The sequence below is a fragment of the Hydra vulgaris genome, chromosome 01, assembly GCF_038396675.1.
Source record: "Hydra vulgaris chromosome 01, alternate assembly HydraT2T_AEP".
Classification (NCBI taxonomy): Eukaryota; Metazoa; Cnidaria; class Hydrozoa; order Anthoathecata; family Hydridae; genus Hydra; species Hydra vulgaris.
The window spans coordinates 45,380,001-45,405,271 of NC_088920.1; the positions used below are offsets into that span (position 1 = coordinate 45,380,001).

General features: G+C 26.1%; 1 protein-coding gene across 1 annotated transcript in view; it reads left to right on the forward strand.

The window, feature by feature from the left end:
- The window catches only part of LOC100199248 (dynein axonemal heavy chain 2), a 122,102-nt gene that overhangs the window by 81,642 nt on the left and 15,189 nt on the right, over nucleotides 1–25,271 (forward strand). Inside the window, exons 43-63 of the mRNA XM_065788319.1 lie at nucleotides 1,301–1,468; nucleotides 2,753–2,913; nucleotides 3,155–3,294; nucleotides 4,031–4,160; nucleotides 4,327–4,466; nucleotides 4,623–4,710; nucleotides 6,453–6,575; nucleotides 6,771–7,029; nucleotides 7,597–8,048; nucleotides 8,210–8,702; nucleotides 8,778–8,927; nucleotides 9,581–9,713; nucleotides 9,961–10,105; nucleotides 10,267–10,466; nucleotides 15,821–16,033; nucleotides 16,105–16,205; nucleotides 16,296–16,410; nucleotides 16,547–16,637; nucleotides 16,839–17,156; nucleotides 19,280–19,471; nucleotides 23,301–23,372. Coding sequence (XP_065644391.1) covers nucleotides 1,301–1,468; nucleotides 2,753–2,913; nucleotides 3,155–3,294; nucleotides 4,031–4,160; nucleotides 4,327–4,466; nucleotides 4,623–4,710; nucleotides 6,453–6,575; nucleotides 6,771–7,029; nucleotides 7,597–8,048; nucleotides 8,210–8,702; nucleotides 8,778–8,927; nucleotides 9,581–9,713; nucleotides 9,961–10,105; nucleotides 10,267–10,466; nucleotides 15,821–16,033; nucleotides 16,105–16,205; nucleotides 16,296–16,410; nucleotides 16,547–16,637; nucleotides 16,839–17,156; nucleotides 19,280–19,471; nucleotides 23,301–23,372 — 3,884 coding nt within the window. The remainder of the gene's footprint in view (nucleotides 1–1,300; nucleotides 1,469–2,752; nucleotides 2,914–3,154; nucleotides 3,295–4,030; nucleotides 4,161–4,326; nucleotides 4,467–4,622; nucleotides 4,711–6,452; nucleotides 6,576–6,770; nucleotides 7,030–7,596; nucleotides 8,049–8,209; nucleotides 8,703–8,777; nucleotides 8,928–9,580; nucleotides 9,714–9,960; nucleotides 10,106–10,266; nucleotides 10,467–15,820; nucleotides 16,034–16,104; nucleotides 16,206–16,295; nucleotides 16,411–16,546; nucleotides 16,638–16,838; nucleotides 17,157–19,279; nucleotides 19,472–23,300; nucleotides 23,373–25,271) is intronic.

Consider the following 25,271-nt stretch of genomic DNA (forward strand, 5'->3'; position numbering starts at 1 on the left):
TAATATATATATATAATATATATATATATATAATATATATATCCTAGCGGTCCAGACCAGTAAAATTTGAATTTTTACCAAACTGACCATTTCTATACTTATCTATTCCACACCAATCTTTTCTATACTTGTTCCTTATTTATTTCAATAATTTTTAGTCAACAGTAGAAAAACAATTTATTTAAAAAAACTGCTTTAAGAGGAAAAATAGTTAACAAATGCACCTTTTTCCGCATACATAGAGCTTTAAGAGATTTATAAAATAGTATGTTTTTCTTTTACATGCACAGTTTCAATATGGTTAGTGGTTTAGTGTCCTGTCAGCAGTGTTGTTTTGCGAGAGTTCAAATCTGCCATTAACACAATACATTTTAAATTTTTTCAATCTGGTCTTATATATTTATTGGAAAAAAAATGTATAGCAAAAAAAAATTTTAATTGGTAAAATGTTTTTAAGTTTTTGCAAGCTATTCTCTTTCTTTTGTTTGTTATAGTAAATGATATCTTTATATATGTTTTGTATATAATATCTATAGAACTTCAGAGGTGTTTCATTTTGTTTTTTAAAAATTGCAAAAGATTTTAAAAAAAGTAAGTGCTAGTGGTGGGGTTCAAACCATAGCGTTTTTGCAACCTAACCACTTCAGCCATTTAGGTGTATTGTACTACAAATGTTTTATTTGTATTTATTATACAAAAGACTTAATAAGATGGCAAATAAATCCTATAAATCAAACTTAAGGAGATATTGCTGCAATGCACTTTTTAAGTAAAAGTAGAACTGTAAAACTTGATACATTGTTTAACATTACATAGTTTGAAGTTCACATAAGTTAGATATTTGCACACACTTTTGTTAACATTTTCTTACAAAAAAAAGTGCTGTGACTCTTTCTTCTCATTACCTCAGTTTTAATGGCTGCTGCGTGTAATGTGTCTATCACTCACAAATGATCATTGGCGTATTGCTCAATATATGTTTTATTTTGTAAAATTATTTGTATGTATATATATATATATATATATATATATATATATATATATATATATATATATATATATAATTTTACATTTATTCTACAAAATAGAGTGCTCAATGTTCTATAAAGAACAGAGCAACAATAAATTAGTAGAAATCCAATTGAATTTTTATTGATTTTACACTGTGTTTTATCTATGAAGACTCGTTAGAAAGTCTTTATAGATGAAAGAAAGTGTAAAATAAAAAAAATTTGATAAGTGATTTTCTACTAAATTATATGTTTTTTTTTTAAATATTTTTCTTTTCTTGATTTTGAAGTATCAAGAATTATTCGAGTTATTGGTCAACCTCGTGGAAATATGCTTCTTATTGGTGTGGGTGGCAGTGGAAGACAAAGCTTGACAAAATTAGCTACTTATATTCTAGGCTATAATATTTTTACAATTGAAGTTTCAAAACATTATGGGAGTAATGAGTTTCATGAAGGTAAGAAACAGAAGTACCTGTAATTTTTTTTTAATTTATCAAGTATGTGGTTGTAATCTCTGTATTAGAAATAAGATAATTATTCTATGACTGATTCACTGTGGTAGAGATTTATCAGACTCATTAACTAATAAATTTTATTAAATTTTTTTCTAATTTTGCTAACTTGCTAGCCCTTCTTCAGCTTGTGTTTTTTTTTACTTTGAAATTTTACCCATTTGTATTTGTAGTTGAGTGTTCATAGCGTGGGTTTTTTTTTCTGTAAAAATAATACTTTTTTGAAGTTCTATGGAATACTTTAAATATGTGTTTAGTTTTATAGTTTTGTCTCTTATTATAGATTTAATTGTTAATAATCAATTCTAATTGAAGAGCGACTTAACTCCTTTTTTTCAAAAAGAGTTAAGTCACATTTTATTGTTTTGATAAAGATGAAAAAACTAATTATCCAGCGAATTGCTTTTGAATATCGATAACTTTGTGATCATAAATAAAGATAAACAATTTTTTTATTCATACTAGCATAATGAGATTTATTCATACTAACATAATGAGATTTATTCATACTAACATAATGAGATTTGTACTCTTTTAAATAAAGGATCCAAATGTTGAAAAAATTCAATATTAGAAAAAATGGACTTAGCTCTCTTTTAAAAAAACGCTTTTCAATTAGTTTAGTTTTTATTTTTTTATTCAAGTTTTTAAATTTTTATTTATTTATTCATTATTTTGTCATTTAATCTGTACTTCGATAACTTGAGCATTAATTGTTGATGTAGCCCTTTGTCAATAGTTTTAGAGATGTCTAAATATATCAACGCTGCCTTTATTTGCTATGCATTTTGTATCATTTATGCATTTTGTTTAATTATATAGTTTTGAAAAATAAAAAGTCTTTTGCTTTTATATTATATAGATGAATATTGATGTTTAAAATTATTGTTATTGTTAGCCAAATCCTTTTTCTGAACACATTTTAACTGTTCTTTTGACTGGAATGTTGTCCGCAAACTGTAGAAGAGTTGAAGTGAGAAATCACCTTAACAACTTTGTTAAGGTTATTTCTCACTTGATTTGATAAAAAGGTATCAAAGCTTCAATGAATCCAGAAGATTACATAGAAGAGGAAAATTTTATATTATTTACTGTTTCTCTTATTGGTTTTTGATAAACAAATTCTAAATGACTAGAATCTAAATGACCAAGTTATATATTTTATTAAACATTCTTTTTAATAGCTCATGCAAGGTTTAAAAATATTATCACGTTTGTTTTTTATAGATTTAAGAAAGTTGTATTATCAGACAGGTGTTGAAGAAAAACCAACAGTTTTTTTATTCACTGATACTCAAGTTGCTCACGAATCATTCTTAGAAGATCTTAGTAATGTTCTGAGCAGTGGTGATGTACCCAATCTCTATACTGCTGATGAATTTGAAGAGGTTGCTTATTTTTAAAATGATTTAAAAGTTATAAAAAAGTTTATTAAAATTGATTTATTTTAAAAGATACATTTTGCTATTGTCAAAACCAGATCTGAGGGTTTGTCAGATAATACTGAAGTTATTTTTAAGTATTTTATTTATTTTAAAAGATATGTTCTGCCTTCTTCTCAAAACCAAATCTGAGGGTTTGTCAAACAATGCTGAAGTTATTTTCAAGTATTTTTTTTATTTTTAAAAGATACGTTCTGCTCTTCTTGTCAAGACCAGATCTGAGGGTTTGTCAGACAATACTGAAGTTATCTTTAAGTATTTTATTGAAAAAGTTAGAGCTAATCTTCGTGTAGTCTTGTGCATGAGTCCTGTTGGTGATCCGTTCAGGTATGTAAAGAACTTTTAGTATGTAAGTTATTTAAGCTATATTTATTTTTTCATTCTGTATAATTTATTTTTTCCTTTCATTAAGTATCACTCCATTTTGAGTTTATTTTATATAAATTATTTAGAATATTTATTTGCAAATATTTAATGTTTAATACTTGTTTTCTTATAACTGTTTATTCAAGAGACACAATATTTCAACACCAATTAACACCACCATCCAACTTCACACCACACCAATTAACACCACCATCTAACTTCACATCACACCAATTAACATCGCCATCCAACTAAAAGTTAAATTACACAGCATTGAGACATAACTCATATCATACAACAATATCATTTAACTCATTATTATCATACAACACACAAAAATTAAAATCTTTTATTGAAAAGATAGGAAAAATTTACTAATAAATGAATACAAAAAAAAAGAAGCTATAATGAAGATCTAAATTTAGAACTTAGTGCATTCTATTGAACTTGGTTTTGATGATTCAATTTTTTTTTAGTGTTAAAAAGTTAAACATTTTTAATTCACAAGTTGTTTGCAACTTGTGAGTTGAAAATCTTAGTTTAAAACTCCAGCTCCAATAAATCCCTGTTACATCTCCAATACACCTCCCTTACATCCCTAATTGTACAATATACATTCGTTTATTGAGTTTAGGCAAGATTTATTAGATGTCATTGATATGTTTTCTTTTATTACCAAATGTTTTTCTTTCTTAAGGAATCACATTCGACAATACCCAGCATTTGTGAATTGCACTACAATTGATTGGTTCTGTGAATGGCCTTATGATGCTCTGTTGGAAGTTGCTGATAAATACATAAGTGTCATGAATATTGGAACATTAGAAGTATTTGATTGTTTGTTTGTTTGTTTTTGTATTCAAAATTTATCAAACTATAAAAATTTTAGTATATTTCAAACTCAAAAGACATTTTTTATTCTAAAAATTTCAAATAATATAAAAAAAAAGTTTATTAATTAATTACTTGGTATCATTTATGAATTGTGTTTAGATGAAATCTAGTTTGTCACAGATATTTGCCGTTATACATCAATCCGTGACTGAAATGTCTAACAAGATGCTGTTTGAATTAAAGCGTCACAATTATGTAACACCTACTAATTATCTGGAGCTAGTTGTTGGGTACAAAAGGTTTGAACAAAAGATTTTTACTTAAGGATTTTAGTTTTTAAATTTTTTTAAGGTTTTTAAAGGTTTCCAATTTGGTGATGCCTTTTTTTTTCAATTTTTTATCATTGTATTTCAATTTTTATTTAATGGTTTGTTTTTTTCTCTTTTTTTTTTCAGTTTATTAGCAGAAAAAAGTAAGTTGCTTGGAGACGCTGCAGAAAAACTAAGAAATGGATTAAAAAAGATTGATGATACAAGAGAAAAGGTTTTATTAATTTAACATATAAATATATACTTACTTTTATATATAAATATACTTACCTTAAACTGTAAACATTATTAATTTTACTGTAAACATTGCCTTATACTAGAAACTTAATTTTGCAACATAGCAACAAAGTATTTTATGTAACTACAGACTTTTTATTTGTGCTACGCACACTATATTTGGCACGCGTTTTTATATAAGGGCATTACTACTATTAAAGGTGTTTTGTTTTTTTTGGTTTTTTTTTGCTATGGATACCTTATTTTGTATTGCAATAAGCTTTTTGTAGACATTTTGTAAACGTTCAGTTTTCAAACAAAATTCATAAAGTTTTGTGTAAAAATCATGATACCAAAGTTCAATTGAAAAATGTAACTGATGCTTATATCTGACTAATGTTTGATGGTTTTAATAGTTGAATTGCTTCATGCGGAAGATGAATCTTAATCAAATTTGATACTGGTTTTTTAAAACTGCTAATATATAGATTAGATGACCATAATAATTGTCTTCATTATTCTTCACTCAGGCCATTTTATGACAGAAATGTTAACGGTTTTTTTTAAAAAGGTTGTTTGTTACTTCTTGAACCTATAATATAACATGCCTATTGAGAAAGATCAGTACCACCTTTGCAAGAGGATTAGACCTTATATTAGTATTCCTGCCAAATTTAATATTTCATACTACTATAATATTTCATACTGCTATAATATTTCATACCGTTATAATATTCCATACTGCAAACTTTGTTTGTAATGCATAAACTTATTACATTATTTATTTTGTTGTAATTCTAAATGTTATTTATGTTTACTAATAGTTTGGTTCTAAAAGCATACAGTTTATTATTAATTTTGTTTATTTTAATTCACTTCCGAGGTGACTACAATCAAGGAGGATGCTTTAGTTGTGGTTACAACCTCTTAACTCTATAACTCTTAACTCTATAACTAAGGTGGGGAAAAAAATTAATGAGTTTGATACCTAGTACCTAGTAGTACTGCACTTGTTTTTTAGAGGGCTTGCAAAAATAAAAAATTGTTTCCAAAAATTCAGAAACAAATTTAGCATGCAGTTGTAGACAAAAAAAAATTGTTACTTAAATGGTGACTGCCAAATATTGTATAATATTGTAGTATATAAATGCATAGCATCTACCCAAAACAAACCTGATAAAGTTTATATAGGTATCTAGAAGGAAAGTCGAAAAACAGTCTTTTAAAAACAAAAACTTCCTAAATTCTACTACTCTCTCAATATATTATTGGGGAAATATGGGAAAAACAAGTGTTTTTTTTTTAAAAAAAAAACCATTAAAAATTATTTAAAAAAATAAAGTAATAGATGTTAAAATTTTAGGTATATATTTTTATTACTTGATGAGAAACTTAAAGTAGTAAATAATTATGAAGTTATTTATTTTTATTTAGCATAGTTCACATTCACACCCCTAAGCAGGCATTACTTGTAACATTTTTTGCATTTAAAAAAAGTAGTAAATATAAAAAATATTTATTTACATATATTTCATAGATCAACATTTTACAAATCTGCAGGTAAAAATTCATGTATATTCTATAGCAGAAATCAACGAACTTAAGTTCAGGAGAAAAAAACAAACTTAAGTTCAAGAGACAATAAAAATGTTAATAAGTAACTCTGGTTTACAGTACATAAAGTTAATTGATTGAAGTTTTAATTTTTCTGCTATTAGGTAAATCAATTTTTGTTTACAGGTGGAGGTTATGTCAGTGGAATTAGAAGAAGCAAAAATACAAGTTGCACAGTTTCAGAAACAATGTGAAGAATTTCTTGTTATAATTGTGCAGCAAAAACGTGAAGCTGATGAACAACAGAAGGTGTGTGAAATGTTCTCTTTTTAGAACAAATTGTTCTCTTTTTATAAAAAGGTGTGTAGATATTACTCAATCTCAAGATTTGAGTAATATAGATTGTGTTTGGCATTGACTCCTATTATTTAGTTTTAACAATTTTGCTATTGTTAACAATCAAAATTGTTGAAAACATTGCTAGATGTTATTTTATTTTTACAGTCTGTCTCAGTACGAAGTGAAAAGATTGCTGAAGAAGAAATGAAGTGCAGAGTAATTGCTGAGGCCGCTCAGCTAGAATTAGATGAAGCTATTCCAGCACTTCAGGAAGCTATTAAAGCACTTGAATCACTAAACAAAAAAGATATGACTGAGATTAAATCTTATGCTAAACCTCCTCCTTTAGTTGAAAAGGTACTTGAGGCTGTAATGATATTAAAAGGATATGAGCCAACATGGGCAGAAAGCAAGCGCCAACTTGGTAATTGATATTTAAATTAATTAACGAAAACAGTTAAATTCATTCTATTTATATATATTTTATGTACAGTTAAATGTATTCTATGTGTATCTTTTATGTACAGTTAAATCAATTAAATAAATATTTTTATATATAGCTAAATTCATTCTAACCACACATACAGTTAAATTCATTCTAACCACACGTACAGTTAAATTCATTCTAACCACACGTACAGTTAAATTCATTCTTTACATATATTTTATTAACAGTTTTTTGTGTAAAAAATGTCTTCATATCCTTTTTAGTTTCATAACAAGTTACAAATATGGAACTTTTTTTTTTTTTCCCATACCTGCTAGTTTACAAATATGGAGGATAATTTATAAGTTTATGCAACATAATTGTTTGACTTTATCTCCAAAATACAATGAAGGTTTTCAAAACTGGTTTATTATCCCCTTTCTCTTACGTTATTTTTTTATTTCTAAAAACTTTCAAATTTTAAAAAGCAGCTCTTTTGAACATCAATAAAAGGATGTGTTTGAATAAATGTTAAGCTGTTGAATAAAATAATTTTAATTTCAGGTGATTCAAACTTTATAAACAAACTAATCAACTTTGATAAAGACAATATGAGTGATCGCGTGCTAAAAAAAATAGGAACATATTGTAATCAAGCAGATTTTCACCCAGATGTAGTTGGGCGTGTTTCATCTGCAGCCAAATCTCTTTGTATGTGGGTAAGAGCAATGGAAGTTTATGGACGGATATATAGGGTGGTTGAACCAAAGAAAATTAGACTAGCCAATGCGACAGCACAACTTGATGAGAAACAAAAGTCGCTAGCTGATGCAAAAAATAAACTGAAAGAGGTGACAGACAAAATAGAAGAGTTAAAAAATGATTATGATAAAAGACTTTCACAAAAAGAAGAGCTTTCATGCAAAGCAAAAGTGTTGGAGTTAAAACTTGATAGAGCTGCAAAACTTGTTTCAGGGCTAGGTAGTGAGAGGGAGAGGTGGGAAGAAACTGTTTCCGTAAGTTTTTCATTATATGCTTTTTTTTCCCTAATTTTTTCTTAACCATTTTTTGCTTTGAAATTGAAATAATGACAAAAAAAATAACACTATTCAATATAGGCATTTTTTTGTGTGTTTAGTCTTTTGTTAAGCATCATAATACTTTTTTTTTTTTAAAGACTTTAGAAGAAAACATCTCTTATCTTGTTGGGGATTGTCTGCTTGCAGCAGCATTTTTATCTTATGCAGGTCCATTTCTTTCAAATTATCGTGATTATCTTGTAAAACAAACCTGGCTTGTGCTGATTCGCAAACTTAAAATTCCATGCAATCAGGATTTCTCATTTGCAAATTTTATGGCAAAGCCAACTGTTGTTCGTGAGTGGAATATACAAGGTCTTCCTTCAGATTTATTTTCAACAGAAAATGGATGCATTGTTACACGTGGTACAAGATGGCCTCTTATGGTAGATCCTCAGGGTCAAGCAATTAAGTGGATTAAAAATATGGAAGGAAAACGAAATCTCAAGATAATAGATTTACAACAACCAGATTTTTTAAGAACTCTTGAAAATGCAATTCAATTTGGTATTCCAGTGTTGCTTCAAAATGTTTTTGAAGAGTTGGATCCTTCCCTGACTCCTTTGCTTAACAAGTCTTTAATAAAACAAGGTATAATTTTTTTGATTTATAAATAAAATTGATGATATCTAATGTCTTTTAAAATTTGCTTCTTTTTTCTTTAAGGGGGTCGTATGCTAATAAAACTTGGTGATAAGGATGTTGAATACAATCCTGATTTCAAGTTTTATATTTGCACAAAGCTTAGTAATCCACATTACACGCCAGAAATTTCTACCAAGACAACCATCGTAAATTTTGCTGTAAAAGAACAAGGTTCGGTTTTTTTTTAATAAAACAAAATACTTATTTTGAATTATAAGCATTTTTTTATTATTATAACTATTCAGTACTATAAACCATCTTTCTCTCATAAGTAGTATGTTGTCACAATGAAATAAGTTCAATATGTTTTCATTAAAAAATATGTAGTCTATTGCCATAATGAAATAAGTATCTTTTATTAAATTAAATTTGATTGGTTAATACTTGCTTTTATTTAAATTTCATATTAATATTGAACAAATATTGTGTATTATGTTACCCCCTAAATTTTTATATAACTTAAAAATGAAAATTTTTTAGTACTAAAAACTGATGCAATGTCAAAAAAAATATTTTATTCACGGTTTAATTAAGTGCAGCATAAAAGATGCTTGTCAAAATGTTTTATAAGTTGCTTTAACTTTTTATGTTATAAGAATCTTAAATGCAGAATTAATCTATTTTAATTTTTTTTTAACTTTCCTATTTTTTCAATATATATATATATATATATATATATATATATATATATATATATATATATATATAGCATAAATTGAATAATTTATTGAAGGATCAAATAAAATTTAAATGTTTGGAAATGTTATATGTATTTCTAATAGTATAATAATTTTTTTTGTTTTAAAGTAATACTGTCTCTTAAGGTCTTGAGGCACAACTATTAGGAATTGTTGTGCGTAAAGAACGGCCAGAGCTTGAAGAACAAAAAGACATGTTAGTTATAAACATTGCTGCTGGTAAAAAGAAACTTGAAGATCTTGAAGATGAAATCCTTAGGTTTAATATATCTAATTTTTACAGTTACATTAATAGTTATTTTAATTCTTACTATTTTAGTTATTTTTTTATTTAGTTTATATTCTATTATTGTATTTTTACTTAGTCAATATGTTTTAGTATTAAGTAGTCTTATTGCTTTATTTAAATCTTATAAAGGTTTTATTTAAGGTATAATTTTTTTTTTTTTTGTCAATAGTTAACTATACATAAAGTTGGTTTTTAATTTAATCTTTTTTGCTTATAGACTTTTAAATCATGCTCAAGGATCATTGTTGGATGACGAGCAACTTGTAAACACTCTGCATTCTTCAAAAATAACATCAAATCAAGTTTCTGAACAGCTGAAAATAAGTGAGCAGACAGAAATGAGAATTGATGCAGCAAGAGAGGTTTTGGGCTTTTATTTTTTAACTTTTTTATATTACCTTATTAAATTTAAAGACTTTTTTTTTAACTTTTACTTGTTGTAAAGAAATTCTTGCCAATATATGTGTTTCTTCAATATTTATTATAATTTCAAATTAATTTTGTGTATTTCTAAACACGTTAGGGCTACAGGTTGTCAGCTCAACGAGCATCAATTATGTTTTTTGTTTTAAATGACCTTAGTCGTGTTGATCCTATGTATCAATTTTCGTTAGATGGTTATATTGATCTTTTCAATAACTCGATAGACAAAAGCAAAAAAACTCAAAAATTAGATGAAAGGATCCAAAACTTAAATGACTTTCATACATATGCAGTTTACAGGTATCTTTTCTTTCTGTATATATTTCAATATCTTTTATAAATGTATATATATGTATACATATATATGTGTGTATATATACGTGCATGTATGTTATATATATAACTATAATATATAAATATAACTGGTAATATAATATTTATGTATAAATATAACTGTTTTTTAACATAAAATACACTAAATAATAATAAGAATTTGTGTATATGCAGAAATCCTCAATATTATATCAATCCTTCCTTTTTTATCACTGTTAGAAGTCAATTTGGCATATTGTTAAGACAGTTAAAAAGCCATTTCTTCCTAATGATCATATGCCAAAATATTTTTGAATCCATTCTATTTCGATGAAAATTGTCTTTCTTTGATAACTCCCATACATATTCAATGAAGTTTGAATCTGGGGATTTCCCTGGCTAATGATCGAATTATTTGAGAAACTAATATTATTTTAATAGGTTTTGCAGAATGGCATGAAGTTCTATCTTGCATAAGTATTTTTTTTTGGAAGCTATTTCTTTAATTGAGGTAAAAGACAAGTTTCAATAACTTTTTATCGGCCCTGTTTTAATTTTTCATCCACAATGTACAGTCGATCGAGGTCTTTCCCATTAATAACCAACCAAAGCATGACTTTTAAGAGGATGTTGAACTGTCTGGATTATACATTCTTTTTGGAATTCTTAATTAGCAGCCTTTTTGAGTCATAATTTCTGTGGTAGACTCATGGCTAAAGCATGCCTTGAGAAAATAGAAGAAAAATCATCACATAATAAGACTGAAATATTAAGAAAAAAGACTGTGAAACTGAAATATTGAGAAAAAAATCCTCATCATTGTATTATAACAAACTATTTCCAGCCATCAACAGTAAAACTGTTTCCAGTCATCAACAGTGAAACTGTGATAACTCTTTGTCCAATCCATGTGCTTTTTTCTTTGAACATTGGTTAATTTTTGCTTTTTTGCTTGTATTCTACTTCTAATGCCCAACCCATACAAACTTTGTCAAACAGTGGTTGTTTCTTAATTTAGTCTCACCTAATTGAACTTCCTGGTAATTGCAAAACATGTAGAAAATCTATTTTCCTTTATTATCTATGCTAGCATTCTCTCATTCCTTGGTATTATTTTATTTTTTTAATTGTATTTGCTTTCTCTCCGAACAAATAATGAGAGGCCATTTTTTGTTTTGTTTTGGATTCGCTTTACACTGCATCTTGATATATCACATTTTCTTGATGTTTCACATATTGAATAATACTTATTGGTCAAAAGATATCAAATAATCAAAAGATATAAATTTAAAAAAAAACATATCAAAATAGTATTGATGACAAAACATGAATTAAACAAGTACTACTTATCCCCCTGAAATTGTTGCCACCCGAAAATAAGTTTATATTTCTAAAAAATTGAAAGTGTTCAGTCTTAAACAAAAAAAATGTAAATCTACTTATAATAATATTGCAATTCGATTTAAATGGCACTTAATACATTAAACCGTTATAACACCACAAAATTGAAAAGGTAAGCTAATAATTTATTCATAGATTATCAACTCTTTGTGTTTAATGTTGAAAAAATTAGGAGCTTTTTATGTAAAACCCAATAAATAAATAGAGGAAACTAATTAAATTTTACTGTTTTTTAAAAAACCACAAAAATGCAACTTTATTGACTAGAATAGAGAGAATGTCCAAGGAGTTTACATACATCGACTGGTTTAAACAGGTAGAACATTCAGAGAGTGTACATACACAGACTGTACAAACTTAGTGTACATACATAGACTGACATAAATAGGGAGAACATTTAAAGAGTTCCACTGCATCGACTGGGGTTTTGGTTTGAGCAGGCAATGTATCAATTTAAAAATAATCTTTTTTATATTTTTAAACTTCTTCCGGTCTCCTATATTAACTTTTTTTTAATTTAATGTGGACATTTTATGGGAAAAGCTGAAGGCAATTAGGCAATCATATATTTAAATATGTGTATATATACAGATAGAGAGAAAGTCTTTGTACTTACTTTAACAATAATTTTTGTAAATATGGTTATGAAACTTTAACAAAAATTTTTGTAAATATGGTTATGAAAAGTATTCATCAATTAATTATTTTGCAAGTAAATCCTTAAGTATCAAAACAGAAGAACAATAATTTTTGATTTTCTCCCTGTTGGAAAGATAACATTATAATAAGCATGCTAAGAATGCAGAAAAAGATATTGCCTGGTTTACAGTTTTTAAAAATGGAATAAAAACTGGAGAATTTGGTGTAAAAGATGTGACTCCAGTTTTAGGAGAAAAAGAAAGAATGGAAAATAAACAGATGTTAATTGATAAAAAAAAAAAGTGAAAAAAATGAATGGTGAAAAAACTGTCTAGTTGGTTGGTTATAGCACTTACTTAACTTAAGAATCTCGTATCACTAAACCTAGTTGTTATATAAACCTAAACTAAACCTAGTTTATATTTTTAACCTTAGTTTATTAACTAAACCTAGTTGTTATATGGGTTTAGTATCTCAGAGTTCTCTTAAAGGTGATTCTGAGTTTAACATTTTGGAAAAACACCTAGGAGAAAATAATGATACTAGATGAAACCATAAAATATGAAAACTTGTTTCCATGAAATATGGAGAATGTGTGTTGTAAATCATCATGCCAGTTGCCACATTTATTGTATGCACCAAATGCTTATCATTAAAAATAGTTTACTTGATTCTGATGCAGGAAAAATAAAAATCTTTTTGACTTTCACCTCAGCAAAAACAGACTCTAATACACTAGTTATTAATATTCAGCTAAACAAAGATCTAGAGGCTCTGGAACAGATCTCAAGCTTCTCTAACATAGCTCATAAATCTCAGGAAATTCTTAACAGGCACTTATAATATCTAACTGAGGAGGTGTCAATCTTCATTCTCTTTTATAATAAAGTTTCTGAAAAAGAAAATACTAGTATTGCATAAAATTAATGGATGTGGGAAAACAACTAGCTATCAATTTGGAAAACCTTTCCTTTCAAGACAACTCAGAACTTTTGTTATATATTGGTAAACAATTTTAGTTTCTCTTTCATAATTTAGATAAAGACTGTTGGAAGATGAAGTTTTTTATAAAAACGGTCAACCATGCTACTGAGCAAGGAATCAAGTTAAGTTCTGATTATCTTTACATACTCTTCAAGGTAAAACAGAAATTTTAGAAATGTATAGAATTTTTATTATATGTTATAAACAAAATGTTTGGCTAATTTTAGAATGAGGCATTATAAAGTGAAATTATAGAAGTGGTTAAAAATCATAGAGAACTTATTGGTAATTTAAATCAAAAGCAATTATACTCTAACTTTTTTTTCCATTATACCATAAAACACTGCACAAGTTGTAACTGAATTATATGTAATAATTGATTTTTATTATTTAAATATACTTTTGATGGTCAATGAAGCCTTTAAAAAATTTTTTTATATTAAAAAGATTGCCTGCCCTAGCCAAAACCTTGAGTCGATGTAGTAGCACTCCTCACATGTTCTATCTATTTTTCAGTTGATTTAGCAGCATTCCTTGCATGTTCTACCTATTTGTCAGTTAATGTAGCAGCACTTCTTGTATGTTCTACCTATATGTCAGTCGATGTATGTACGCTTAAAGAAATAAATTAAAACAAATAAAATTGAAAAATAAAAACAGTATAAAGCATTAAAAAAATAAAAACAAACAAGTTCTGCATTGTCAAATATGTTAGCGTATTTAACAAAAATAAGGCTCAACATTTTTAATTTTTTTTGAAAATCTGTATTTTTCTTTAAACAGGAAGTTACATGAACTACAGTATTTTTGTAAAAATTTAGAATATGGATAATTTTAGTTTGATCATTTGTTTTTTTATTATTTTTTAAAAGGTACTTATTTTCACATAATTTCACATTAAGGTATTAATTATGATTTATGATTTTAATAAATTTTTTTCATCTAAATAGGTGATTATTTCAAATTTTTCTTGCAAACTAAGCATACGTTTTTTGGAAACCTTATTACAGGCTGGAGCAGTTTTTAGAGACCAATTAAGTTCAACATTAACATTTTTTTCTTTTTTACCCCAAATAAATTTTTTACAGCATTGTGTCTTTTGAGTATTTTTTATGTTTGATAGATTTTTTATGGTTGGCATAACATTTACTGAAAAGGAGCTAAAGAGTTGCTGCCAATTTTAGGCGAGAGAATTATAAACAAAGTTAAAAAACAAAATTACTTTGTGCTAAATTTAGCACTTTTATTTTGTTTAGTCCTTATGCTAATATTTTTTTGCTGCAGCTTATCATTATTATTACTATTATTATTATTTTATATATATATATATATATATATATATATATATATATATATATATATATATATATATATATATATATATATATACACATAAGTTAGTAAAAACACTTATCTAACTTATCTACTGATGGCGAAGCATGCTGTAGAAGATAAAAGTTAGATAAGTGTTTTTACTAATTTATTATTGCTCTGTTCTTTAAGAACATTGAGCACTTTATTTGTAGAATACACTGACATAATTTATATATATATATATATATATATATATATATATATATATATATATATATATATATATATATATATATGTGTGTGTGTGTGTGTATATATATATATATATATATATATATATATATATATATATATATATATATATATATATATATATATACATATTTCTGAATGTAGGTATTTTTTCGCAAAAAAAAACAAAACAATATTTGCTGTAAAAAAAAAAGGTCTCAATTTTAAATTTGGGCAGCATCCAAATACAGTTGACAGTCAAAAGCGGTCTAAAAAAGCCTCTGATATATATATATACACACACCCACTACTGTAGATTTTTAGAAAAGTTTAAAAGAAAAGAATAATGAGAAAATGAAGTTTTTCATGCAGTAATAATTGTCTTTCATGCATAAAAACTGCCTTCTAAAAATTTCATATTGTTTTTTAATGTGTGCACTGTATTCCCACAAATGACTATTTTAGTATGACATCATCAGTGATGTTTTAGTCATAACTAAATATGCAATCATCAATACTTTAATCTTTCTCAACAACTTTAATAATTTTTTTGTTTTGATTTTTTAATTGTTTTTAAGTTTGTTACAGTAATAAATGACTTTGTAATATATTTCTATCTAGAATAAACAAAGCTAAACTTTCACATAATAATGTATGTTTATTTAACTACCACTAATTGGTTTTTAAACTGGTTGTGGAAAATTTTACAAGGCAACAAAAATGTCTATATTTAAATTTGAAATATTAACTATTGTTTTTTGGTTTACTTTTAGATACACTTGCCGTGGTTTGTTTGAAAAGCACAAGCTGCTTTTCTCTTTTCAGATGTGTGCAAAAATATTAGAAGCATCTGGAAAAATTAACATTGATGAATATAATTTTTTTTTACGAGGTGGAGTAGTACTTGATAAAGAAGAACAAATGGATAATCCATGTTCCTCATGGTTATCTGATGCCAGCTGGGATAATATTACAGAACTTGATAAGTTTGTATTTAATCTATATATTGTATAAATATATCACATAAAAGTTATATATAAAGAAGAAAAAATTTTAGGTTGCCAAATTTCCATGGAATAATTGCATCTTTTGAGCAATTTTCACAAGACTGGAATCAGTGGTTTATATCTGCAGAACCAGAAAGTACTCCTTTAATAGGTTGGCATATATATTGATTATATCAGAGAGAAATATGTATTTAAAAATTTAAGATTATTTTAAATTATTACTTTTCTTTTTACTCAAAAGGCGAATGGCAAAATGGTTGTAATGAGCTGCAGCGAATGCTAATTATTCGTTCATTAAGACCTGATAGAGTTGGATTTTGTGCTGCATCATTTATAGTTAATAATTTAGGACCCAAGTAAAGTATTTAAATCTATTAAATTTTTGAGTTAGAAAGAAAAATTATCACTTAGGAGATATATTGCCAAATACTATTTTTAAACTTAAAATATTATGAAATTAATTTAGTTATTTTTTAATTAAATTTTTCAAAGATTTGTAGATCCCCCTGTACTTGACATGAGGGCTGTTTTAGAAGATTCTAATGCAAGAACACCACTTATAATTGTACTTTCACCAGGCGTGGTATGCTTACTTTACTGCATTAAGTCTTATGTTGTTAATAATATACTTGGGTTTATTATTAAAATGTATTTGTGAATTTATAATTTGTAATTATATTTGTAATAATTTATAAATACAAATTAACACTAATGATAAAGTTTAAATAAGGCTTTCAGATAAATTTTTTTTTTTTTTTTTTTTGTAAGCATATTTTGTTATCAGGATCCAACTGCATCTTTGTTACAACTTGCTGAATCATGTGGCATGATTAATCGTTTTCATATACTATCACTTGGACAAGGACAAGCACCTATTGCAACTCGAATGCTTAAGGAAGGTGTCCAAGAAGGCAATTGGGTCTTTTTAGCTAACTGCCATTTATGTTTGAGTTGGATGCCTTATTTAGACAAACTTATTGAACAAATTCAAGTTGAAAAACCTCATCCAGATTTTAGACTTTGGCTAAGTAGCAGTCCTCATCCAAAGTTCCCTATATCTATATTACAAGCTGGTATCAAGATGACAACAGAGCCTCCTAAGGTATATTATACTAAAAAACCTTTTCAAAAAACCTAATCATTAGAGTATGATTTATAATTGTTACAGTAGGCAGGACTAAAGCAAATTAGCCACAAGTTGGTGGCAAGTGGTAACAATTTTTTTTTTTTTTTTTTTTTCATTTTTGCTTTAACCATTGATTGATATAAATTAAATAGGATTCCTTTTTTTTTCTTCTTTAATTCATCTACAAAAGTGGTAGTGTAGAGCGCTCACCTCATAAGTGATAAGTTCTGATTTTGATCCCCACCACCTCCCTGGTATTACCATGCTCAACTTGTTTGTCTGTGCAGCGGTCTTGTTTGTCAAAGTTTATGTTTTGGAGTTATAGAGTTGAGAGAGGTTTGTAATTCACAATTAAAGTAGCCTCCTCGACTGCAGTGGCCTTCATGGCTTTTGGGAGGTGAATTAACATACATACATATATATACAAATATATGTGTGTGTATATATAAATTTTGCAGACATTCGATTTAATTTTTGGGTTTTTTTTTCAAAAAATCAAGATTAAAATAGTAACAAAGCTAAATGTTCGTTATTAAGATTTATTTAATATACAGTCATACTTGCCTTTTGTTCTTAAGTACTAATTCTTTACGTTTTTGTGTTCCTTCAGAGAGTTAAAAATATTGCAAAGACATTTCCTGAATCAAGCTTTTTTTATTTCCATCATCAGTTCTGGAATAGAAGGTGGCATGCTTGAGGAATCTTTGATTTTATTTTATTCTAAATGTTTTCTATTGGGTTGAGATCTAGGCTGTGGCTGAGCCACTCCAACACATTAATTCCTTGTTCAAGAACATTTGATATTGATGATTTTAAAGAATGGTATTGCATAAATAAAGTTAATTGATAAATTTCAAAAGGGTTCAGATATTTTTGATTTTAAAACCTTATATAGTGTTCAAAACTCATTGTTTCATTTTTAGTAAAAAAGTATAGTGTTTCTCTGCCCTATTTGCCACTAAAGCAACCCAAAATATTACATGCACACTATGTTTGACAGTTTTTTTGCTATATAGCAGTTATTTGGGTAATACTTTATAAATGTGCTATATAGCACATTTATAAAGTATTAAGGGAACACATTTTCTTATCTGCAAGGGAGTAGTGGTTACGAATTACATATAAAGAGTTTATTTTCAGTTCAAAAGTAAAATAACGGTGTATAAAAGTTCAGTGCCTATTAATAATTGACTTTCCATCAATGTATTTAAAACACCAGTTTACATGTTATGCAAATGTTGTGCAAGTTGAATTAAAGAAAAAGAGAAGAATCCTATTGATTTAAAAAAATTGGTAATAAAAGTTCTAAAAGTTTTGATTAAGATTGACCTGGAAGTGGGGGGGGGGGGCAAATTTTTAGCTCTCCAAAACTATTGAACTGTTTGGTTCCAGTGATAGTTCTCAATTAAGTTTTGTTCTTTCTAATCCTCCTTTTTAACAGTTGTAAAACAAAATTTTTTTTTTGGCAAATCATTCTCACTAACATTAAGTTTATCACTTAATATAATTTTTATTACTTAATATAATTTTTTACTATCATGATTTTACAAATTCATTAAAAGGCTTTCACTACCATGTTAATGTACATTTATTGCGTCTAGTTTTTTTTAATTTATAATTACAAAATAGAATTGGTTCTTGAAAAATGTCTTGAAACGAACCAATAACAAAACATTTTAATTTAACATTTGTTAAAATGCTAACAGAAGTTAATAAAAAAATAAAATTTATATTTTTGTTTAATTTTTAAAGTTAAAAATTTTTTTATAACTATTGTAGAACCATTTGTTTTGTTTTTTTCAAAAGGAAAATGATTAAAATGCTAACCAAGTTTTATTGAAGTATTGATTAAAACCGATTTTTACTAAGAACACTCTGCCACACTGTTAGACACACTATGCCACACTGTTAGACTCACCATTCACTATTAGATATTAAGAATAAATGTTTATGCATATACCTAATAATGTAAACAATATACATATGTATTAATAAGATTTTTACATATATTAATGTATATATTTGGATGTTATGCAAGTGTATGCTCAAAAAAACTTAAATCTAGTATAATAAGTAGTAAATATGAAATTTATTTTCAGGGTATGAAATCTAACTTGAAGCGTTTATATCAACTTGTAACAGATCAGCAATTCAATAGGTGTCACCACCAGGAAAAGTACAAAAAGCTATTATTTTCACTTTGTTTCTTTCATAGTATTTTACTTGAAAGAAAGAAATTTTTGCAGCTAGGATGGAATATTTCATACTCATTTAATGATTCTGACTTCGAAGTAAGAATTTAAAAATTTTTATATGCTTTTATGTAAGTGCTATTTGATTGCTGCATCAATTTTTTTTTAATTTTTGTTTAATCAATTAGCTTTTTTTCATTGTTGTAAGAGTATATAAAAAGTCAACTGAATCAATTCATCAAATAGGTTGTCACATAAAGTTAATACTATTTTAATTAACAATTAATAAAAAAAACAAAGAACTTAAAAATTATATGAATAATATTTTGAATTAAATCAATATTTATACAAAAAAAAATTTTTTGTATAAATATTGATTTAATTCAAAAAATTTTACAAAAAATAATAATGTATCATACATAAATAACATAAAAGATGTGCAGTTTATAAATACAAAGAATAACAGCAGTAAAACATTTTAACAAAGAAATATCAAAAGTTAAATTCTTACAACATAAAGAATGACAGATAAAACTTTATAGTTTTTATGGGATGAGGGAAAGATGTTGCAAAAAGAGCTAAAATTAACAGCCGGTTTGATTTAGTTTAGCTTTTAGTAAAGTTTATCAATGAAAAATGAACAAATATGAATCAAATTAGCAAAGCAATTTGTAAGGCTCTATGTTGTGATGTATGTATATATGTATGTATGTATGTATGTATGTATGTATGTATGTATGTATGTATGTATGTATGTATGTATGTATGTATGTATGTATGTATGTATATGTATGTATATATATATATATATATATATATATATATATATATATATATATATATATATATATATATATATATATATATATATATTGTTGTTTTATTATATCAATTTAAGAGACAAAATCTCTTGTTCATTTAAGAGTGATCAATATAATGTAAATTTTTTACAAAAAGGATCAGTATTAATATATATAGTGTTAGATTATTTGAAAAAATACAACTTTTTGACTTAACTTAAAGTTTCATGCCTTTTGGCAATCATCAGCAATAATTAGCTCCATACATTGAGCACTCTTCTCAATTTGTCTTGAATTATTCAATCAAAAACACTACGATTCCATCAATAAAAGAATACAAAATACAAAAACTTGATAAAACCAAAACATTAATTAAAAGAATGAGATGGAAAACTTTCTTCTTTATTGATAAAAATCAAAAAAATAAGGAAAATATTTTTTATAATAATTTCAGCATAAAAATATCAACTTATCCCAAACAAATTTCCGATATGTCTGCATTTGAAAACGATCTGATAGATCTAATAAAAAACATTAAATTTGGTAAAGTATACACTATTTTTCAAAACAAGTTAAATGATGACATATCTACCATACGCAGTAGTAATCTTGCTTATACTCTTTCCAATAAAACATCAAAATTTATATAATATATCCAAAGAAAATTACACCTATTTACTTACAAATGTTATCACCTCAATATACAAAATATCAAATACAAAAATAAAAAATAAAATAAATAAAGAAGGTAAATGGATTATACAGAATCACGATGTTTTCAATAAAATTGACATCAATACATCTTTAAATTGTTTTATAAAATTAAAAGATCATTAAGAAAACTTTACAAACAATCCAACTGTCTGTTTATTAAACCCTGTAAAAAATGAAATCTCCAGAATTAGTAGAGTTATACTTTCCGATGCAAACTCTGAACTTGTAAACATACTTCATCTCAATCAGTGAAAAAAAATACAAGCTACCACACACTGGTTCAATTGCATCAGTGATAAACGTCCTTATAAATTCCTTATTTTTGATATTGTTGATTTTTACCCTTCGATAACAAAAAAACTTTTTAACAGCTCTATTAATTTTGTTGAGCAGATGCTGCTCAACTATTGACCCTAACCATAAATTATTGATCTATTATGCAAGGAAGCCATTATTATTCAATGATAATCAATTTTGAATTAAAAAAATCAAGCGGTTTTTTAATCCAAACTTGATTATCATTGATATTTCAATGGGAGCATTTGATGGTGCTGAAGTATGTGAACTTGTGGAAATTTACCTTTTGTTTTAAATTGCACAACCTTATAATAAAAATGATTTCTGGTTATACAGCGATGACGGTTTAGCAATTTTTAAAAATATGAGCAGCCCACAAATGGAAAAAATCAAAAAACATTTTGTTATATTTAATATTTAAAAGAAAGGAACTCATTATATCAATACAGTGCAACATGAAAGTTATAAATTACCTTGACGTCACATTAAATCTCAATGACCATACTTTTCAACTATATTCTAAACCTGGAAATTCTTTAAATTATATTCATGCTGATTCAAACCACCCACCTAATATTTTAAAACAGCTTCCGACTTCAATTGAGTTAAAATTGTCTTTGAGTTCGTCAAGTGAAGAAATTTTCCAAAGATCTACTCCTATGTACAATGGCGCACTGTTAAGGTCCGGTTTTAATCACAAACTTTCATACCGCCCTAATATAAATTTACCTCATACCAAGAACCGTAAACCCAACATCATTTGGTCTAACCCTCCTTTCAGCAAAAATGTTAGCACTAATGTAGAAAAAAGATTTTTAACCTTAGTCAACAAACTTTTCTCAATAAATCACATACTCCACCAAATTTTCAACAGAAACACGATAAAAATAAAGTATGGCTGTATGCCAAATAAGCACACAATCAACAAATTATGAACAACCAAAAAATTTCCACCAAAAACTAACTGCAATTGCCTTAATAGAAATACCTGCCCTTTATCAAACCAATGCTTAACAAAAAAGATTGTATACCATGCTAAAATAAGTTCCAATAATTCTACTAACGCTCCTGTCAACTAATTCTACATCGGTATAAGTGAAACACCATTCAAAATTTGATATGCCAACTATATAAAATCATTTAACATTCTTAAATACAAAAATGACTCCAAAGTATCAAAAGAATTTAGGAAATTGAAGGATTCAATTTAAATCCAGGTGTTAAATGGAAAATAATTAAATGTGCAATGCTTACAACCCAACCACGAAATCTATTCTCCAAAAATCAAAATCTTTTAAACAAAAAAGGTGAAATGGTATCTAAGTGCAGTCATCGAAACAAGTTTCTTCTCGCCCTATTTGACACAAGTGATTAAGCAATTTTCTAATTAAAATTGTTTTGTTTTGATGTCAGAACTCATTCCATTGTTACTGCTATGTTATTGTTTTTTCTGTTATTTTCTGTATTTTGTATTTTTTAATGATTTTTTTTTAATTTAAAGAATAAAATATGGCTGATGTTTGCCGAAAGGCATGAAACTATATGTTCCATTATAAAAGTTGTATTTTTTCAAACAATCTAACACCATAAATATGCAATCAATATAATCAAAGCTTTGGCAACTTTATATTTATAGCAATAATTTAGAAGCATTATAGACATCATACATTACTTTTCACATCTTCATATTGATGGTGATAAAATGTTAAACTTTTCTATTATGATAACTTATATAATTAAACAATAAGGCTCTTTTTTTTAAATAGTTAATGACAAGAATTGCTTTTTAAAGAATCCATTAAAGTTTATTTACAAAATATAATAAATAGTGTTTTCTCCACCAACAACATGTGTTTAAAACTAGTACATAACAAAAGTTGCTGTCAGCACCTTGCAATAGTAGAACAACAAATTTTAGAGAGGAAGAGAAAAAATACGTGATACTTGGACTAAAAAAACATGTGAGGAGCATCACTGATACAATAACTGAACAAATTTTGAATAATGAAACTTTATTTTATACACTGTATAATTAGTATTTATATGCGTAATTGTGGTTATTATTGTTAGTTGTTGAGAGTTAATTTTTTCATTTCGAATGTTTATTTCATGATTAGGTGTCAGAAAGTTTATTAAGCATTTATCTAGATGGATACGATGTCACCCCTTGGGATGCTCTTAAATATTTAGTAAGTAATGCTGCTTTTATAAATATCTATTTTTAATACTTAATTGTGTTAATAATTTATATTAAGCATTTGCAATGTGTGCTTGACTTCATATACTTTGATTTATGCATTTGTACTTATATAATATTTTATTCTATACTATTTATTATTTGTGTATACGCACTTTTTTTTGTTAAATAGACAAAAATAGAAATATGAGAAAATGGTTAAATTAAGGGTGTTTTTTCACAAACAAAAGTTTAGAAAGAAAAACTGTATTTTCTTTGATTTTTTAAATAGGTTTTAACCATAGTTAAACCATATATTTTTAGTTTGTTTATATTAGAAGTTTATATTAGTATTCATTTATATTAGTTTGTTTATATTAGAAGTTTATATTAGTATTAATTTATATTAGTTTGCTTATATTAGTAGTTTTTATTAGAAGTTTAAAGCTGTTTATATTTTTTATAAAAATATTGACCAAAGTAATTTTTATGAAGTTTTAATTTTTTTTTAAAGGCTTTAGACTATTTGTTTTATCATATCTAATTCTTTATAATATCATAATAATTATCTAATTCTTTATTTCAGAAATATTGTAATGTTAGGTGCCATTTAATTTTTATTAATGTTATTTATTTTTCAAAGGCCGAGGAGACCACTGTATTGATGAAGAGGAACACTTTTATAAATTTATTTACTTTACATCTCCTTGGATAGAATATGCTAAAATAATGTTTAAAGTTAATGGTAGTACAGCCCTCAGATTTAGGGTCAGCATTCAGAAATGCCGACCTGACAATGTCTAAGGTTGGAAATTTTTTGTCTACCTCAGACACAAAGGTAGACAAAAAATTGTCTACCAGCTTAAAATCTACTAGATTTTAAAATTTAATTTAATTTGCTATTTCAAATAAATGAAAAATAACAAATCAAAAGCTTTAAGTTTAATTTAAGTTTTCAATTTAAATTTCAGTTTAATTTTTAAGTTTAAATTCTAAATTAAATAGTTAAAATAAAAAAATAAAAAATAAACTTTTTATTCAAACTAAGAACAAGTTAATTTAAAAAAAAGAGCGAAACAAATGTTTTATTTAAATATTATTATATATATATATATATAATATTATAATATATATTAAATAATATATCTAAAAAATAATATAGTATATATATTAAATAAAATAGTTAGAATAAAAAACAAAAACAAAAAAACGTCTTATTTAAATTTTGAATACGAACCTGTTATTTAAGTTTCAAACAAAACAGTTAAAGTTAAAAACAAAAAAAATGAATGCTTTATAAATTCTAAATAAAATAATTTTAAAAAAAATTGTTAAATAAATGGTTATATTAAAGTTCCTAATAAAGATTTAAATTATTTAAGGATAAGCTTTAAAATTATCGAAAATTTAAAATACAAAATGCAAAAAAATAATAAGTTTTTTTTTTAATTTTGACAAACATAAGATGGTGTTACAAATTTTCGAAGCCATACTAAAAGCCATTGAATGATAATCTCTTCTGAATATTTTTCAAGTTTGTAAGCAAACATCATCATTTATAAGCAAAGACAGCAAATTTAGAGATTATTTTTCTGTCAATTTTATGCTAAATTTTCGCACATTCATCAATTTGTCAAACCCTGTTTCTAAACTTTGTGCCAATCTAAAACAGTTTTGATTTATTATAAAATGTCATATAAAAAACAGGTTATTATAAAATGTCATAAAAAGTTAAGAAATAAGTCATACTGTGCAGTTTATTCATTTTATTTAAAGTTATGTATGTATCTGGGTTGAAAAAAACTTTTTCTTTTTTTTTTAAACAACCGTGGGTTATTTTAAAAATCAAAAAAACCATGGTTTTTTTGGTTTGACTTCCTTTTTTTTTAATAAGCCCTGTCTAATAAACTTT